We start from the raw sequence: 17,192 nt of genomic DNA on the forward strand, positions 1-17,192 counted from the left end.
CCCTCATTTTGCATAGTTAGGGAGAGGGGGCAGTGGCCTGGCACCATACCCTCTAGACACAGTGATTGGTCCAGACGGTGGGCAGATGATCCTAGCAGGACCAATCAGAGTCTTCCCTGGGGTTTTCACATGGATATTGGGAGACAGACATTTCTTTCTAAGGTTGCTAAAGCAGATGGGTCTTAGGTCACTGGCAATCATCTTGGTATAGGAGAAAGATATCAAGAAGAATAAAACCAATCAAATACAGGTAGTATAGACACACAAGAGAGAATCAGAGACTGAGAACATTGATCACTGGATCCAGCTATGCCTGAAGTTAGCGCACCTACACGTTCTAGTTATGGGAGCCAATCCATTATCTTTTGGCTTGGGTTTATTTGAGTTACAGTCAGTGGAAAGGAAAAGAGTCCCCTTGGACAGAGACCACAAAAAGTCCAGCTTTATGCCCACTCTACTTGACAGTCATTCCTCAGGATCACCAGACACTTTTAGGTTGAGGCTGATTTGGGTTCTAATTTCTCATTTCTCAGAATCTCTTTGAATCCTAATTCTGCCAGCAAATACCCTTATTCCTTATTTTTTTATGGTATCTTCTAGAATGCCAAACCCACCTTCTGGGTCAATATTCAAGTTGTTGATAAACATGTTGGGGTGAGGGACATGACCCTTCTGGGTCAATATTCAAGTTGTTGATAAACATGTTGGGGTGAGGGACAGAGCCCTGTAACACAAAACACCCTCCTTCCTCAGGCCATCCACCCTTTTTCACACTGTTTCCGGTCTTCATAGAATCCCAGATTCCAATTATTATACAAGGACTTCATATTCCCACTCCTCATTCCCCATCCTCCACCCCAGCTTCTTGGCTCAAGTGTTCCTCGACAGAGCTGCCAACTTTGGCTAGGGAACAAGTGGCCTGTGTGGTGAGCATCTCTTTGCAGCTTCCATTTCCCCACTTTCCAGCCACCAGTCCCTAGATTTCACTCCTCCATTATCAACTGTGCAATTTATTGCAATATTTAACACGACTTTATGGAAGGTTCTGGAATAGTGGAAGGGAAGTACAAGACAGAGCACAACCTCTGAAGGTAACTGTGCTGAGCTCCTAGACCTGGAAAGGGAGGTGGTAATCTGAGAAAGGGACTCTTTTGTCTGATACCCCCTGGTGAGGCCCAAAGAGAGGGGCCAGTGACCCCTTTGCCCAGATGAATGCCAGCCCAAGTCCTCCTTCCCAGATGCCCTTCTAATTCAGGGAACAGCAGTGGGCTGCCAGCCACAGGAAGGGCCTTTGTCTCTCTGGGCCCAGGGAGTCAGCTACAAGTATCGTGACATGCTGGGTGATGTAGTGTGGCTTGAACCCAGGGTGGGGCTCCTGAGTTCCAGTCCAGATTGGGTGGGTCCAAGCCCAGATGAACTTCCCTGCTTCACCCAAGGTCAGGTCAGCCACAGTCATTCTCCAAAGCAGCTGGCCTACAGGTCTGGCTGCACTGCAGCTCTGTGTTTTCTGCACCTTCTTGAATCCTTAACCCCCCAACTCAGATCCAAGTCTGAGAGGTGAGGCTTCTTCTTAAATGTCCAAATTACAGCAAACAACAAAAACAAAACACAGATTTTCCAAAGAAGCAACATGACTGAGAACATACTCTGCTCACTGATAGACTTGGTTTCTGCCGTCTTTCCAGTCTGAGGCATCTTGGGAATGCTTGGGGCTACATCTCAACATTAAATCTCCCTCAGAAGGAGAGGTGGGAACCTATCTCAGACCACTGTGAAATTCAACTGCCGATATAGATAGTGTTCCCAGAACAAAGGGGGTGTCGGGTAGCCTCAAATCTGTTCTCTTAGGGGGCAACTCACAACTTTTAAATAAAGGTGATTTTGTTTTTGTTTTGTTTCAGCTTCAGAATCTCAGCATCTAGTTGAGGCCAGTGCACCCAGAAAAGAAAGGCAGGACGGAAAACATGGATTTTGCAAGTGCTGAAAGGGCACTGCAAACCTGGGTTAAAGTCAACAGACACAAACATACGGCCTGGGTAGGTACATACAAAGTGGCACAAAGGAGACAGAGAGATGGCTACACCCTGAAGGGATAGGTTGGGGGCAGTCACATCAAGGGCAGTGAGTCCAGGATGAGGGAGGGATGTGAATAACCTTTTCTCCCTTGCACCCAGGCCTCCATGTGGTTTTGCTTATGCTGTGTCAACAATGTTCTGAAACTGGGATTCTCTTGTGCATCAAGTGTGTTCATTACATGGGAGCAGTGTGGGAACACAGCTGTCATTCCTTCCCTCATTTATTCTATAAGGTTTGCCTCCCTTGCTGGTCCCATGATGTATGTTGGGAACAGTCAAAAGATGAATGAATTAATGCAGTTTTCATTTACCTGAAGCTTAGGGCCAAAGCAGGAGTCGGGTTATCAAATAACCACAAGAATAAATACACGGATCACAGGACCACCTGAAGCCTGGGCACCTGGCACCAGCAGCCCGTGCCTGACTATGGTCTAGGGTTCTAATCAAGGAGGGAAATGACGCTGGGGAGGCCTGACTTGTTTTTCCACGATCCATTACTGGCTTCTGGTGATTCTCTTTTCTAAACGTTCCCAACTTGGAATTTTGCTAGACTCTGAACTTCAGGTTGGGAGGCATGTGTACCTAGGGAAGGAAAATCAATGCATTAGAAACTGGCTGTCCGGGAGTCCTTGTTCAACCTTCGGGTATCCTCGAGTCTCAAGGACATCTCCCGGGGTCTCCACGTACCCGCAGGATCCGCCTGGGAGGGCGAAGGTGGCCCAGCACACACACACACACAGGTGTGCACCTACACGCCTGTGACCTGCACGAGGCTTCCACACCATTAGAAGGTAGTCTTCCGGTCTGCAGTCAACTTGGCCCACCCACCCACAGAAGGGTCACGTGGCCAGGCAGCGCATGCGTGGCGTGGGGCGGGGCGCCGCAGGGGCGGGGCTTCGAGCCCGGCGCGCGTTCCAATTGGTTATTGAGGCCCTCTTTTAGCCGGTAGGCAGAGCCCGCCAGCCCGTGCCTTCCGGCCTCCACACGGAGCTGCTGCTTTGGCGGGAGTTGGCGGCGGGTGTGAGGTGAGAGTCATGGGTTTGCTCCTGCGCCGGGGCAGGTGGGACCAGGCCGAGGATGGTGCTGGGGCCTTCCGGCTTTGGGAGCCAGCTCAGCTCGGACGAACCTTTTGGGAGTTGGCGAGGGTTGGACGGAGTGCGGACTTTGCAGGGCCTGCCATGTAAATGAGCTGCCTCCCGTCAGCCTAGACCCAGGGGATGCGTCCATGTTGGGCGTTCGACCCTGCCACTGACGCAGTCGCCTTTTCTTCTATCTTGAGACAGCTCTGGGAACGCTTTGCCAGAGGGGTCCGGTGAGAGGCCCAAGTTCTGAGCCCGCCCCTCCCCCCGCTCCCCGGGCACGCCACGTTCATGCTGCGGTTCCTTGTTGGGAGCACATTCCACAAAGGGGAACGGGTGTGGATGTTATCCCTTGACCGGGGCTGCATACTCAGCGGTGCACACGGGCGGGGCATCGGGTGTGACTGAGGTGACAGATGAGCCAGGGAGGCTAACTCTCAGGTTGGGGCGGTGGGTCTTTTTTTCTTTTTTTAAATACAATTGCAGTTGGAAACCTGTTTTTCTAATAGAGCCAGCTCACCCGTTGTAAATGTCGAGGTTAATTAAGTTTTAGAGTATTATATGGTCAAATAAAATACGTATATGAACTGCATTTGGCCCTTGCGATGCCAGTTTGCCACCTCTGCTGTAGATGTCCAGGCAGGAGCTACAGACTGACAGAAGTCCCCATTTGGGGGACTTGAGCACTAGAAAGATCTATCCCAGAACTGACCTCTGGATCCTATGAACTGAGTAGTTGACTTGGGGTGAATGAGAGTTACCCCTTGCTTTGTGTTTTACATTACCCATTTAGGGTCGGCACAGATTTAATGGGGTTAGATTTTAAGAGTAGGGGTGGTCCGACGCTGGGGAGCAGACATCTTCCTTGCAAAACAAGCAGAACTCGTCCCATTGCAGCCTCGGCTTGGGAACTCCCCGTGCCAAGTGTCTGTGAATGGGGCTGTGAGAACATTTTTCAAAGTAGGAAGTGCATTTGGAATGAGTCTACCAGAGCTTGTGCTCTGAAGGAATTTCAATCCTCCTTCCTCTTGGCTTCATGGTTCTAAACTGTGCTAACTGGGAAGAGGAGGAGAGACCCAGAGGAATTCTGGGAGAGGAAGTTCCAGGCAGTCATCCAGCGCTTCCTGGGTGTCTCCTCTGTGCAGCCCTTGCCCCCCGGAGACTTTCAGATGATGTGGGGAAATGAAGCCTTGGCCCTGCAGGAGGCTTCTTACCCAGCAAGCTTGGGCTGGGGGAACCAAGGAAGAGAGGCAAAAATTAGAGGATGGTCCAGAGGCATCAAGGATTTAGAGCCGTGGACAGAATTTGGTGGGATGATGGGGAAGGGAGAGGGCACTTCCACATGGACATGTTGTGCATTGTGTGGTGGGGTAACATAAATAATTGGATCAGCCTACCCATCAGTGACCTTGTGAGAAAGCAGGTTAGAAGGGTTTTTAGCGTTCAGTTTCTAGGCCAGGAGAGGTTCAGAGTTGTTGTGTGGAAGAAAGATGTTTGTTAGTTCAGGGGAAAATTATGGTGGGAAGGAGGGTGTTGAGGAGATGCCAGGTGGGAGCTTTTGTGGAGAGTACTATTAAAAGGGCACCCACTGTGGAAAAGTCTGTCCTGTTCCCAACCAGATGAGCATTCCTGGGGAACAGGTCTGTGTTCTGACCCCCCAGCTGTCCCCCACCTAGTGCCCTAGGCTCACATCCCTGTAATGATTGGATAGATAAATTGCTGTTTGTCTTCTGGTGCAAGGTGAAGAGCAGCTGAGCAGGTGATGGTCCTGTTCCTCTTTATCAGTCTGATGCCTCTTTCCTGCTAATCCAGCCTTCTTTCCCTGTGCAAGAATGGGTCTCAGTCTCCATTATAGTCCCCAGCTGTGCTGTGAGATGGCAGGGTGGCTGTTGATGGTGAGACAGCCGGTCCCTTTCATGTTAGCTTGAGGGAGCCCCTGATCTGGACACTGTGAGACCCTTTGAGGACAGCTGGCTCCTTTGTAGGCCTTGTCAGGGATGGGGTGGGGCTTTGATCTGAGCGAGCCTCCCTCCACCTTCCAGCCCAGCTCCTCACCACTTCTGGTCCGGGTGTTGTCCGTCTGTTCTGGAGGTGGGGACTGAGGAAGAGTGACTCCAGAAACTTCTGGTTGTGGCCCAAACTCCAGTTGCCCCTCCATCCTTCTTCCTCTCCTTAGGTAAGGTTCCTGTGGGGGGAGAGAGAGAGGCACAGAAGTGGCTAGTTCCCAGATTTTATAGGCCCCCATGGATACCATGTTAGAAGCCAGACTCCAAACCAAGCAGAGGAACACCCAGAACAGCCGGGAGGTAATGTGGCCCTTCCCATTGCCAAAATACCCTCTGTCCTCTCACCTCTCCTCCTGTGTCGCCTCACTTCTGGAGCTTCCTTCCCCCTGCTCAGGACTTTGAGACCTCTAATTTCTTCCTCTGGCCCTTTTCCAGACCAGCTTGTGGTCCTCAAGCTTTGGGATGAAACTGGAGGCTCTTACCCCATTCCTGGGGAAATACCGCCCCTTTGTGGGTCGCTGCTGCCAGACCTGCACTCCTAAGAGCTGGGTGAGTGATGGTGGGGCTGGGCCCCATCCAGGAGGCTTGGGGAAACTTGACTCTGAGAGCCACGGCTCTGGGAAGCAGCTTCCTTCATGTCTTTCCGAGGTCCCCCCTCTCCTGCCCATGCCTCTGCTCTGATCTTTCAGGGGAATGGATACACCAGTGTTGGTTGTGATGTTGGCCTGGGGCTGGCTTCCAGGCCTGGGGGAGTTGGGTGGAGAAGTGCAGAGAGAGGAGCTAGGGTGTGGCCAGAGGGCTGGGGTCTGGCCATGCCTGCATGAGTCTTATTCTGTTCTGGGGACACTGCCCATTTAAAAGTCACACAGCATGCAACACATGCTTGAAGACCTCGTGTCCACGCCATGTGCTGGTGCCGATGAGCCCCAGGGTCCTGGCAGAGATCCAGGCTACATGTTCTCTGATGTTGATAAGAGAACTTCTCAGAGACTTTCTTTGCTACTCTCCAAGAGGATGATTCTGTAGAGAATGCAGCACTTCTGTTTTGACTGTGGAACTAACTCTTCTTCCTAAGTCTCCAGATGAGAAATGAAATGCTGTGGTGTAATTGTCGCCTGGTATACTCAATAGTCCATCAGGCAAAGACTACAGAAGATAGAGCAGGAGCTTTCCTTTGTTGGTTTGTGAAGGCCCCCAAGGACATGTTGTCCCTGGCCCCTCTCGTGCAGGAGTCCCTCTTCCACAGAAGCATAATGGATCTAGGCTTCTGCAATGTGATCCTGGTGAAGGAGGAGAACACCAGGTAGTCAGAGCTGGGGAGTGGCTGGAAGGGGGTCGGCAGGGCGTTTTGGGTGCAGGGCTTTTGGGGGCCTGCTTTGTAGTGTCATTATTTTTCTCTTTGGTGGAAAAAGAAGGGCCCCTGCCCTATGCTCCATACTCAACAGGTGGGGAGAGGCAGGCTTGGAGCTCTCCTGCAGTTTCTTCTGTGAGCATTTTTGGATTGCCCACAGTGTGTCAGGCCCTAAACCTATACCCCACTTAGCAGGGAGAGGGGAGGAAATGGGGCACAGAGGGGCAGGTGCTGCTGCTTCTTGCTCCATGCACACCCAGGTGTTCTCAGGCCATGGGACCCAGGTGTGATCCCTTTCTGATGGAGCATGCTCTGTAGACCCTAGTGGAGTGTGGGCCCTCTGAAACATCCTCCCCTTACCCTGCGGCCTGTGCTCAGGTTTCGGGGCTGGCTGGTTCGGAGGCTCTGCTATTTCCTGTGGTCACTGGAGCAGCACATACCATCCTGTCCGGATGCCCCACAGAAGATCATGGAAAGCACTGGGTGAGGAGGCATGGACTGGGGTCTGGCTGGTACTTCTGAGACCCTTTAAGGGATGACATGTGCTCTAGGCAGGGGTGGTTGAGAGGGCTGACTTCTAGAGCATTAGCTTTGCCTGGGGCCCTTCCTTAAAGATGGAGGACAAATACTGGAACCTGTGCTCTTGGGGATGCTGTGGTGCTGAGGGAAGATACCTGAGACATCTTAGTCCTGCCTCAACCTAACAACACTCCCCCTTACACCACAGGGTGCAGAATGTCCTCTCAGGGAGAGACCCAGGAGGGGCTGGGGAAGGCCAAATGCCAGGCCTTGTGAAGAAAGAGGTACAGCGCATCCTGGCCCATATCCAGGCTCCACCCCGCCCCTTCCTGCTCAGGTAACTCTGTGCTGAGGGGCATTCTTTTCTGGGAAGGGGCCTCTGTCCTTCTAGAAAGTGGATGTTGACTAGGTTTGGGGAAAGACTAGACTTCCCTCTTGGGAAGTTGGATGGTGTGTTTACCAGAGAGCCTGAGGGAATGCCTGATCTGGCTGTTGTGAGAACTTTTGAGGACAACTGGCTCCTTGGTGGGGCCAGTCAGGTATGGGGTGAGGCTTTGATCTGAGCCAGCTTCCAGCCCATGTTCTCACCATTGCTTGCCTGGCATTGTCTGTCTGTTCTGGGGATAGGAGCTTGGGGGTCACCCCGGCAAGCCTTGGTTGTGGTCCAGACTTGAGCTTCCTCTCTGTCCTTTTTTTTAAAAAAATTGTAATGTTTTATTTATTTCTGAGAGAGAGAGAGAGAGACCGTGTGAGCAGGGGAGGGTCAGAGAGAGAGGGAGACACAGAATCTGAAACAGGCTCCAGGCTCTGAGCTAGCTGTCAGCACAGAGCCCGACGCGGGGCTCAAACCCACGAACCATGAAATCATGACCTGAGCCGAAGTCAGACGCTTAACCGACTGAGCCACCCAGGCGCCCCTCTCTGTCCTTCTTCATCTATCTCCCCAGGTCAGGTTCCTGTGGAGGGAGGTGAGATGGCTGGTCTCCCTTATCTTACGGGCTCCCCTGTTCTCTCCCACACTCCTGTGACACAGGCCTGAGCTCCTCTTAGATGCAGGGCACTGTTCCTCGAGAAGGGAGGGATGCTCAGGACAGAGTAAACACATGAGGACAGAACAAGGGCTAGGATTGAGAATACCTGCAGGGGAGGAAGGGACTTGTAAGCCAGAGAGATAAAGGGAAAAGGAATTAACTTTGAGGGGGCAAGGAAGGAGGGAACAGCCCTACTGGAGGGGGTAGCATGAGGTATGGCCATAGGAAAGGGCCAGATTTGCTCAAGAAGCTGATGCGGTTGGAAGCTGGTGAGTGAGGGAGAGAGCTGTTGGAGGTGAAATTGAGAGGTAGAAGGGACAAGATATGCAGGGCTGTTCAAGAAGTTTGGATTTGATTTTTAAGTGCAGTGAAAACCAACGGAAAGGTTTTAAGCAGGAAATGATGAGATTAATTGGAATCAAGAGTAGAGAACAGACTATTTGGCTTTGTTAGTCCAGATGAGATGCCACCCATGGGGCATGGGGTGGTGACAGGAGGGGTTGGAAAAATGGATTGAGAGACCAAAGTGAAATTAACAGGAGTCACTGATGGATTGAGAGTGAGGGCAATGAGGGGAAAAGAAATCATGGGAGAGCTGGGTTTTTGGCAGAGTGCCTGGTGGTGTGGATGGAGGCAGGCTTGGGGAGGAGTGAGTTTGGCCCACAAAGGATGTTTTGGATATAAAGAGTTTCAGATACCTGACATATTGGTGGAGATGTTGAAGAGGCAGTTGCTTAGTCTGGAGCTCAGAAGAGATTGGGGCCAGGAGCATAGATTTGCAAAGCTTTAGCATACAGATGATGTTTCAAGCCGAGAGATGAATGAGTCATTGAGGGAAAGAAGGCACAGGGCTGTGCATGGTGTGCTTAGCTGTCTTGAAAACGTTCAGTGGTCAATTGCTTGGTTATGGTAAGAAGTAGAGGTTGTCAGTAACTTTGACCAGCCTTCCTTGTGACAATTCTTTGACTTTGCTGAGACTTCTAGTTTCTTGACCAGACCACCTTTACACCAGTCATCAGCCCCTCTCTTGTCTTTTCTTCCCTCCTGGATATGCTTCAGTTCCAGAGCACTGGAATTCGTGATGATAATCACATGATGATAATGCCCTTGTGAAGGAGTCCCTTGGTTCTGTTTGAACTCCACTACCTGCCTTTTCTGTACCTAAGCAGCCAAATGCTTCCTTTATGAGATTCTCAAAGAGGCACACAGCATTTAGCCAGACTGTGATCCAGACCACTCCTCAGGTATACCTGCTGTCAACTGATGCCCCCATCTTATGCTTCATGGAGAAATAGAAGCTACTGGATGAGGACATGTTGCCTGTCCCCCATATCTCTGTAGTGCTTGCATCTGCGCTTCTGTCCTCATTCCACACCAGTCCCCCCACTGGGCCTCTGGGGAACGCTGCCTCAGGGACTTGTCCTTTTCAGTTTTCCTCTTTTTGTATCACTAACTCCTTCCTTCAGATTTAACCTTTCCCAGCAGCTTTCAAAGACCAGGCTGGGTTATGCCTAGAGAGGGTCTTGGTACTCTAATTTCCCTTGGGGTAAATGGAGGCCAGAGAGATGCTCTGAAGTTGATTTGAGGCAGTTGCACCATGAAGTCTTGGGAAAGTAACAGCACCTCACGGGCATGGGGTTTGGTGTCAGGCCTGCCTTCCAGTCTCTGCGCAACAACTTCTTAGCTTTCTCTACTGTTCAGCTTCTGTAACCTCCTAAGGCCCACTTCCTTCTTCCATAAAGTGGGGACAGTAATGGTACTTGCCTTAGAGGAGTGCTGGGCAGCCTCCTGAGATGCTGTGGGGCTCGGACACACCTCAGACTGGCTGTCACCCTCCAGGTTGTTCAGCTGGGCACTGCTGCGGTTCCTGAACCGTGTCTTCAAGAGTGTGCAGCTCCACAAGGGCCAGATGAAGATGGTCCACAAGGCTGCCCAGGCGGTAAGGCCCGCCCTCCATCGGGATGGGGATGGCGGGAGCAGAGGCCAGGCCAAGCCCCAAGTTGGGACCAGCCCCATCAGCTGGTGGGAAAAATCCACTGCTCTTTGACGACCTTCTCTTCGTGTCTCACGGTCTTGCTCCCATGGGGCTTCCTCTAACGTCTTTTCATCATGGTCTTAACAACCATTACATCAGCGCAGTACCTTAAAAGTTGTTGACAGAGCTCCTCTACTTTTGGGAAATGTGCTCAGAGGAAGAACTGCTCAGCTGAACCCTCCCTCCCTCTGGGGCTGCCCTTGGTCTGGAGGTGCTGGGTTTCAGCTTCCTGCATTTTCAGGGTGGGGGCGGATTGACACTTCCCTCTGGCTGTCCCCAAGCAGGGCTTGCCGCTTGTCCTCCTCTCTACCCACAAGTCCCTCCTGGACGGGATCCTGCTGCCCTTTGTGCTGCTCTCCCAAGGCCTGGGCGTGCTCCGTGTGGCTTGGGAGCCCCGCACCTGCTCTCCCACCCTCAGGTAAAAGCTTTGTTCACCTATGCATACAGGGGAGAAGTCCCCAGTGCAGGGCAGGGGTGTGTGCTGAGGTGTATGGGGGTGTTGCTGGTAGCAGCTCCCCAGAAGCCTTCATTGTCTCTCTGCTCCCAATTCTGCCATCTCAGCCTGTGGGGCTCAGATGGAGGGTTAGCTATGGGTCCTAGGGCCATACGTGGCTTCAGGATGTTCAGGCAGGATCCAGGCTGGCCCTGGTGGCCAGAGCTCTCAGTAGCCTCCTGCGTGGTCCCATCTCCTGAGCCCCTTCTCTCATCAAGCTTTGCCTTGTGCCCCACAGAGCTCTGCTAAAGAAGCTTGGGGGGCTTTTCCTACCCCCAGAGGCCAACCTCACCTTGGACAGCTCTCAGGGGGTCCTCGCAAGGGCTGTGGTCCATGCCGTAAGTGTCCCCAGTGGTTCCAACGGGGCCGGCCCAGAGCACAGGGGCTTGTTGCCACTCTGGCCTTGATATCTGCCTCCACCTATCTCTTCCAGGCTATGGAGCAGCTGTTGGTCAGCAGGCAGCCCTTGCTTATATTCCTGGAGGAGCCTCCTGGGGTCCAGGGGCCTCGGCTGTCAGCCCTGGGCCAAACCTGGTTGGGACTGGTGGTGGAAGCTGTCCAGGTGGGCGTTGTCCCAGATGCTATGCTGGTGCCAGTGGCCATCACCTATGATCTGGTTCCAGATGCACCCTGTGATGCATACCACGTGAGAGCCTCCTGCCCCTGGGGACCCCAAACGGATACCCTCTCTAGAGAACACTTTTAAAAAATTTTTTTAACGTTTTTTATTTATATTTGAGAGAGTGTGAGCAGGGGAGGGGCAGAGAGGGAGACATGGAATCCAAAGCAGGCTCCAGGTTCTGAGCTGTCAGCACAGAGCCTGATGCAGGGCTCAAGCCCATGAGCTGTGAAGTCATGACCTGAGCAGAAGTCAGATGCCTAACCAACTGAGCCACCCAGGCGCCACATGAGAAGATACACATTGTGTCCTGTGGCCAGTTCCCTTTTTTTTTTTTTTTTTTTACAAATAGTTTATTGTCAAATTAGTTTCCACATCACACTCAGTGCTCATCCCCACAAGTGTCCTCCTCCCCCCCACATCCATCAGTCCTCAGTTTTTGTCAGCATTCAAGAGTCTCTCATGGTTTGCCTCTCTCCCTTTCCCCCACCATTTCCGCCCTTCTTCTCCCCCTTGTTCCTCCGTCAAGTTCCTCCTAATCCTCCTGTACGTGCAAACATCTGATATTTGTCCTTCTCTGCCTGACTTATTTCGCTCAGCACAACACCCTCAAGGTCCATCCCTGTTGCTACACTTGGCCAGATTTCATTCTTTCTCATTGCCATGTAGTATTCCATCATATAGATAAACCACATCTTCTTGATCCATTCATCTGTTGATGGACACTTAGGCTCTTTCCATGTTTTAGCTATTGTGGAGAGTGCTGCTATGAACATTGGGGTCCATGTGCTCCTATGCATCAGCATTTCTGTATCCCTTGGGCAAATTCCTAGCAGTGCTATTGCTGGGTCCTAGGGGAGTTCTATTGTTAGTTTCCTGAGGAACCTCCACACTGTTTTCCAGAGGGGCTGTACCAGTTTACATTCCCACCAACAGTGTAGGAGGGTGCCCGTTTCTCCACATCCTCGCCAGCATTTAGAGTTCTCTGATTTGCTCATTTTAGCCACTCTGACTGGCGTGAGGTGGTATCTCAGTGTGGTTTTGATTTGTATTTCCCTGATGAGGAGGGATGCTGAGCATCGTTTCATGTGTCTGTCTGTGGCCAGTTCCCTTATAGAGCAAGAGTTAAAGGGAGAGTTCAAAGGACTTCTTCAATCTATGATCCTATGGCACTTACCAAGGCCCTTATTGTTATCCAGTCATTTTATCCTCACAAGACCCAGTTGGGTCTTGGAGAGGGATTTCTCCTATTTCATAGTTGAGAAAATAAGCTTGAAGAGGTCATGGTCGTGTACCAGTTTGGGCCCAAAATAAAACAGAGAGGAAACAGTGCCCCCAGGAACTCTGTTCACTCCCCTCCCCTCCCTGCAGGCCTCGGCCCCACTGGGGTTATGGACAGGAGCTCTGGCTGTCCTGCGGATCCTGCGAGGCTGTAGCCGCAGCCGCCGGGTCTGTGTCCGTGTGCACCTGGCCCAGCCCTTCTCCCTACAGGTATGCAGCCTGACGGGTAAGGCTGGGAGTTCCTGGGGTCTGTCCCCTGGCTTCTGGCAGCCTGGCCCTCAACGCCCTCTGCAGGGATAGCCTTGCCTACCTCAGGTGGGCTGTGTGCAGGTTTCCTGGTCGGCCCGGGTCGGCCACCTAAGAGCCTTGTCCTGGGCAGGAATACACCATCAACGCCAGAAGCTGCTGGGGCAGCAGGCAGACCCTGGAGCAGCTGCTGCAGCCCATCGTGCTGGGCCAATGGTAGGGGCATGGGCGTGTGTGGGTCTCAGGGACAGGGCAGGTAGCCCTCTATCGACCCTGCTTGTAAGCTGGCATCCCTTTCCCCCATCACCAGCTCCTCCAGCCTTCCCTCTCCAGTTATCATCCATGGGTCATCTAGAACAGTGCCAGGCTCCTTGCCTGTAATCTGACTGTGGGACATGGCACACAGGCCTGGAAGGGGCTAGAGTTACATGAGCCATCGCTTGCCTTGGGGGTGGGGATGGGGAAACACCCTCACCTTTGAGAAAGCTTGGCTTCCCCAGAACTGTTTTTAGGTTTGGTCCTTTCAACCTGTGATCTGTGCCTCTATCCCAGCACTGTTGTCCCAGACATGGAGAAGGAGCAAGAGTGGACTGTAGCATCTGGGCCCCTTCTGGCACTCAAGGAAGAGAACCAGCTTCTGGTCAGGAGGCTGAGCCGTCATGTCCTGAATGGTGAGGGGATCTGGGCCTTTTAGGGGAGGCTCCTGAGTAGTCCTTCTACTAGGTCAGCCAGTCATTGGGACCCTCCATTCCAAACGGGTTTCTGCACCTTATGCCCACTCCTGTGTGGTCCACTTGGGACATGTGAAGAGGAATGGAACCTTCCCTGGCCCTGGGGAGGAGCCAGGAGCCAAGGGAGAACAGGAGGGAGCCACTACTTGAGTGCACACTGGCTGGCTAAGCCATGGAGGGTTCACTGTGCAGGGGGCAGATGGCTGGATGAGCCACCTACCCAAGGCCATACCTGGTCCTGCCTTAGGTTCATCACCTTACCCCTTAGCTGTAAATGAGGATGTCAACTGCACGGAATTATGCATGTAAGAGATTGACTTAAGAGAACCCTCTAAACCAGACCCTAGGTTAACTGAATTCTCTTTATTACTTTTTTTTTTTTTAATGTTTTATTTATTTCTAGGAGAGAGAGAGAGACAGCATGAGCAGGGGAGGGTCAGAGAGAGGAGTCACAGAGTGAAACAGGCTCCAGGCTCTGAGCTGGCAGTCAGCACAGAGCCCGACGCGGGGCTCGAACCCACGAACCGCGAGATCATGACCTAAGCGAAAGTCGGACGCTTAACCGACTAAGCCACCCAGGCGCCCCCTCTTTATTACTCTTCTTGAGTGCCCTGTCTGTGGCAAAGACTAGGTTGATGAGTGGGCTTGTGAGAGGCAGGGAATGTCCCTGAGCTCTCAGCATGTATTTGATAAATGTTGGTTCTCCAGAGGGAAGGGCAGCGCTCCAGGACCAGGCTTTCTCTCCCCTTGTGTGTGGGGTTGTGGCTGCTGCTAGGGGGAGGGAGGAATGGTTTTTTGGGTTTTCTTTTTTAATGTTTATTTTTGAGAGAGACAAGAGTGTGAGGGGGAGGGCAGAGAGAGGGAGAAACACAGAATCAGAAGCAGGCTCCAGGTTCTGAGCTGTCAGCACAGAGCCTGATGTGGGGCTCAAACTCCCGAACTGTGAGATCATGACCTGAGCCCAAGTGGGATACTTCACCAACTAAGCCACCCCGGCACCCCAGGAATGTTCTTGACTAGGAAGACTTGCCGGGGTGATGGAGGGACTAGGCTGCTGGGCCTCAGGCCCTGACCAGCATTCACATCCCCCTCTCACTCCGGCTCCAGCCAGCGTGACAAGCTCGGCAGTGATGAGCACGGCCATCATGGCAACACTGCTGCTCTTCAAGCACCAGAAGGTAGGGGACAGAGTAGTCCGGGCTGGGGGAGGGGGCGTTCCTGTTTTCCTGTTCATCTCCTATATTGTCCACCCCCCACCCCCCACCCCAGGGTGTGTTCCTGTCACAGCTCCTGGGGGAGTTCTCATGGCTGACCGAGGAGACGCTACTGCGTGGCTTTGACGTGGGCTTCTCTGGGCAGCTGCGGTGCCTTGTGCAGCACACACTGAGGCTGCTACAGGCGCATGTGACCCTCCTACGTGTCCATCAGGGGGACCTGCTGGTAGTTCCTCGGCCAGGCCCCAGCCTCACACACCTGGCACACCTAAGTGCTGAGCTGCTGCCTGCCTTCCTGAGCGAGGCTGTGGGTGGTGAGTCCCCAGGGCTTGGGCTGGGTGGGGCGTGTGTAGGGGTGAGGGAATGGCTTCCTTCCTCATCTGCGGCCCTCTCCTCTCCAAGCCTGTGCTGTTCGGGGGCTGCTGGCAGGCAGAGTGCCACCTGAGGGACCCTGGGAGCTACAGGGCATTGAGCTGCTGAGCCAGAACGAGCTGTACCGCCAGATCCTGCTACTGCTGCACTTGCTACCACAGGACCTGCTGCTGTTACAGGTCAGCCTCCCCGACTTGGTTGTAGGAAGGGGTCCAGGGCTCATGCCTGCCCAGTTCATCCCCCTAAATCTGCCTATGGCAGGTCTCTGCCCTGCTTCTGGCCAGGCTCCATGAATGCTTTTTCTCCTCAGCCCTGTCAGTCTTCCTACTGCTACTGTCAAGAGGTACTGGACCGTCTTATCCAGTGTGGGCTCCTGGTTGCCGAGGAGGTAGGCAGAGCACGTGGAGACAAAGCCTGGCTGCCTCCTCACACCTGGAGTGACAGCTTCCCCAGGGTCTTCCTCTGCCCCGGCATGTTGTGGGGGCGGGCATGTCCCTGGCAGATAGGGAGGCCTGGGTCCTGCCTCTGCTCTTCTTTGCCTTGGATTTGCCACATCTTCCCTATCATGACAGGCTGGACAGCTGTGCCTCTGAGGTTCTCTGCATACCTCCTGGTCCCCCCCCCAATGTCCACAGAACTGTGGTCCTTGAAAGTCAGTGCTCATTTCCTCTCACCCTGCAAGTTAGCTAAGCAGGTGCCACAGTCTGGTGTGGCCCTGGGGTCTTCTTGGGCTCCCTAGGTCTCCTTTTCTGGTTTCAGTCCCTATATGCCTGGTCTGCTATGGAACTGGTCTAGGGAAGTGGGAGGCTCAGGGCTGAACCTGTTAGGGACCAATGACACCCATGGTCCTCAGACTCCGGGCTCCAGGCCAGCCTGTGACACAGGGCGACAGCATTTAAGTGCAAAGCTGCTGTGGAAACCAAGTGGAGACTTTACAGATAGTGACAGCGATGACTTTGAGGAGGCTGAGGGCCGGTTCTTCAGGGTAAGCTGGGGGAAGCCGGAGTGGGGAGAGAGGCTGGCAGGCAATGGGAGCTGCCCTCATTCTGGTCTGTCCCCCTCTAGCTCAGTCAGCAGTCACGCTGCCCTGACTTCTTTCTCTTCCTCTGCCGCCTGCTTAGCCCGCTGCTCAAGGCCTTTGCACAGGCTGCCACCTTCCTCCACCAGGGACAGCTGCCTGATACAGGTGAGGCCCACACTTCCCGGGCCCTCCACCGAGGGAGGCTGGAGCTCAGGGCAGGGGCCCCAGGCCTAGGTCTTCTCTCTCCCACAGAGTCGGGCTACACTGAGCAGCTATTCCAGTTCTTACAGGCCACTGCTCAGGAGGAAGGATTCTTTGGTGAGTCCTAAGCAGCCAGCCCAGACTCCTGAAAGCGGGGGAGGGTTTGCTGGTGGCTGCTGCCCCCTGCTGGGCAGTGACAACTACAACTCCAGGAAGGAGGGGCTGCAGAACAGAGGGTCTTCACATCTAGTCTGAGCCCTATTTTTGGTTACTTCCTTCTCAACACAAGAGAAGCCTATGCCCAGTGGTTCCCTGCCCCTCCTTATAGCCTTTACTTCTCTCTTCCTTCCAGAATGTGTAGATCCAAATCTTGCCATCAGTGCTATCTGGACCTTCAGAGACCTGGGGGTAAGAGGGACCAGTTTCACCATCCTCCTACCTCCTGTCCCTTACCCCTGTGACCGCGGCTCAGGAATGCCTAGCTGGGATGTAGCTGGTGTCTCCCAAGAATAGATGTAGTGACAGTAGTTGGAGAAGGTAGGTTTTCCCGACCCTCCTGGTCTCCTAAACCCCTCTCCTCCTAGAAGGGTTAAGAGGCAGCACTTGTACTCAAACGCTAAGGCCCAACGGTCCCCAGTTCTCACTGCAGCTTGCTGAGGGCCAGTCACAGCCTCTGTGGTGGGCACTCACAGCCCTTCTCTGTGGTGCAGGTGCTGCAGCAGACACCCGGCCCTGCAGGCCCCATGCTCTACCTGTCCCCTGCATTCACCAGCTGGGAAAACCAGGAGAAGCTCGAACAGTTCATCCGGCAGTTCCTTTGTAGCTAGAGCTGTGGGATAGAGCCCATGCGGAGATTTCTCAGCCCCAGATCATAGCCATGCCCTGGAGCCAGAAGACTGGAAGGAGGCTCCACACCCT

At 53.3% G+C, this 17,192-nt stretch overlaps 1 protein-coding gene across 2 annotated transcripts; it reads left to right on the plus strand.

The window, feature by feature from the left end:
- Positions 1 to 3,082: 3,082 nt before the first annotated feature.
- GPAT2 (glycerol-3-phosphate acyltransferase 2, mitochondrial) lies at positions 3,083 to 17,101 on the plus strand. Of its 2 annotated transcripts, none has more exons than XM_039231731.1 (22): positions 3,083 to 3,100; positions 5,331 to 5,460; positions 5,596 to 5,709; positions 6,390 to 6,463; positions 6,890 to 6,994; positions 7,239 to 7,367; positions 9,901 to 10,000; positions 10,381 to 10,514; positions 10,828 to 10,927; positions 11,023 to 11,235; positions 12,580 to 12,699; positions 12,869 to 12,951; positions 13,288 to 13,406; positions 14,574 to 14,644; positions 14,736 to 14,994; positions 15,083 to 15,231; positions 15,363 to 15,440; positions 15,906 to 16,037; positions 16,118 to 16,238; positions 16,326 to 16,391; positions 16,627 to 16,682; positions 16,985 to 17,101. In XM_039231731.1, exons 2-22 carry the CDS (start codon positions 5,398 to 5,400, stop codon positions 17,099 to 17,101), a joined length of 2,403 nt encoding a protein of 800 aa, XP_039087662.1. In that variant the 5' UTR covers positions 3,083 to 3,100; positions 5,331 to 5,397. The 2 variants fall into 2 exon arrangements, with proteins under 2 accessions (XP_039087662.1, XP_039087663.1); XM_039231732.1 differs by having other exon boundaries at positions 11,023 to 11,151.
- The last annotated feature ends 91 nt before the right edge of the window (positions 17,102 to 17,192 follow it).

Source organism: Hyaena hyaena, unplaced genomic scaffold (assembly GCF_003009895.1).
Source record: "Hyaena hyaena isolate Hyena2069 unplaced genomic scaffold, ASM300989v1 scaffold_57, whole genome shotgun sequence".
In the NCBI taxonomy this organism is placed as follows: Eukaryota; Metazoa; Chordata; class Mammalia; order Carnivora; family Hyaenidae; genus Hyaena; species Hyaena hyaena.